Raw genomic sequence first — 1,623 nt, 5'->3', positions numbered from 1 at the left:
CAGAACAGAGATGATGGGAGGAGAGGGGACTCAGGGATGGGAACCCAGGCAAGGGGTCTAGGGCTCCTCCCCCCTCACCTTGGCACCATTTTCATCCACAGAGTTGTTTCCTGCAAGGGAGACAGGGATGAATACGAGGAACTGGGGCCTGGCCTGAGTCTTAAGGAAGAGGGCAGGGGCAGGCAGCCAGCGTCCCTGGGTCTGAGGGAAACGGGTGGTCCTCCTCCTCTGAGGGACTAGAGGGAGGTCTGGTCTCGGGGCTGCTGAGGAGAAAAGAGCTGCAAGGCTGTGCAGCCCTACCCTTCCCCAGTGTCCCTCCTGAAGTGAGCTCCCTGCTGCTCAGGCAGGAATCAACCAGAAAGATAAAGACCTTGACAGTCAGGTTGGCAGGGAGACCCTCCCATTTCTAAGGTTCAAATTCAAGCTGCTGTCCTGAGGGAGGCCATGATAAAGATGGGGGAAGGCCATCTTTAGGGGAAAGGGAGGAAAGGTCTACAGTAGAGCAGAGGGCCCCCAGAACAAAACTGGGATACAGGGCTATGTCCCTCACCGAAGATATAGACAATGCTCACGGTCCCACCGGCCCCGAGCAGCCCAGCAAGCCAGAGTGCAACTTTCTTGGCGTAGCTGGGACCTTCCGTGCCCCGCTGCTGTTGTGGGCCCTGGGCCTGGGTCTTGGTACCTCCGCGGCTCCCGATTTCTGCGGCCTGTGGTTAAGAGGGCAGTGGTCGGCCAGGAGAAGAGAGAGGTCAGGGTGACTTGGGGGCTCTGGTCAAAGAAGAATCAAGTTTGGTAGCCAGAAAGCAGAAACCCACATAAGCCTGGGAGGAGCAGCCAGGAGAGCTGATGTCTAAGGGTCAAGAACTAGAATGGGGCCAGGATACCAAGAATTCAAGAATTGACAGGGGGTGCCCAGGATTCTGAAGGCAACTGGAGGGCCTGGAGCCCCTAAAAGCAGGGCAGTGAGATGAAGCTGGCTCAACACAGACGGGGCGGAGGAGGCAAGGCGATGGAGGACACACAAGGGGTCAGGGCAGGCATTCACATGGAGGGGCCCACTCGCAGAGCTGAAGGGATGGAGGTGGGAAAGGGGGCGCGACTGCACGCCGGGCTTGGGGAAGTAGGGCAAGGAAGTGGCAGACCTGGAGGTCAGAATGGCTGGCGGGCTGTCAACATGGAGGCAGGTCCAATCAGAAGCCCAGAGGCCTACCTCGCCGCCGCTGCCACCACCACGGCGGAGAACACAGCCCAGCTGTGACCCCAGTGTCCCCGGGTCCTCCCATCAAGTATCACCTGAACGGTCACTAAGCCAGGAAACAGGTGACCCCCGCCCCCAGCACGCACGTGGGATCCAGAGGAGGTGAAACCCAGAAGGGGTGGGGTCCAGAGGACGAAGCTGAGGCCTCGGTTTTAGGCCGGGGAAGCCACATGGTCCACAAGGGAGGCAGGGAAGCGCCCCCAAATACGGGCGGCGTTCCATTCAGCATCGTGAGGTGCAGTGTCCCAGAATCTCCGGACAACAGCAGTCCACTCGGAACCCCAGGAGGGGGTCCCCCGCCGCAGGCCGCCTCGTCCCGCTCACCTGGTCCGGGGCCCGGGGGGACGGCGTCGCGAGCCTCGCGC

The 1,623-nt window shown here is 60.9% G+C and overlaps 1 protein-coding gene across 1 annotated transcript in view; it reads right to left on the bottom strand.

Moving 5' to 3' along the window:
* Positions 1–1,618, bottom strand: part of TIMM50 (translocase of inner mitochondrial membrane 50 homolog (S. cerevisiae)) — a gene marked incomplete at its 5' end in the record, with an annotated part of 6,364 nt that extends 4,746 nt beyond the window's left edge. The window contains 3 exons of the mRNA XM_004690311.2: positions 79–110; positions 551–707; positions 1,583–1,618. Coding sequence (XP_004690368.1) covers positions 79–110; positions 551–707; positions 1,583–1,618 — 225 coding nt within the window. The remainder of the gene's footprint in view (positions 1–78; positions 111–550; positions 708–1,582) is intronic.
* Between the last annotated feature and the right edge of the window lie 5 nt (positions 1,619–1,623).

Source organism: Condylura cristata, unplaced genomic scaffold (genome assembly GCF_000260355.1).
Source record: "Condylura cristata isolate star-nosed mole 26May11 unplaced genomic scaffold, ConCri1.0 scaffold00028, whole genome shotgun sequence".
NCBI classification, from domain to species: domain Eukaryota; kingdom Metazoa; phylum Chordata; class Mammalia; order Eulipotyphla; family Talpidae; genus Condylura; species Condylura cristata.
The sequence above is the reverse complement of the archived record's forward strand: the minus strand, read 5'-3'. Positions and strand labels throughout refer to the sequence as shown.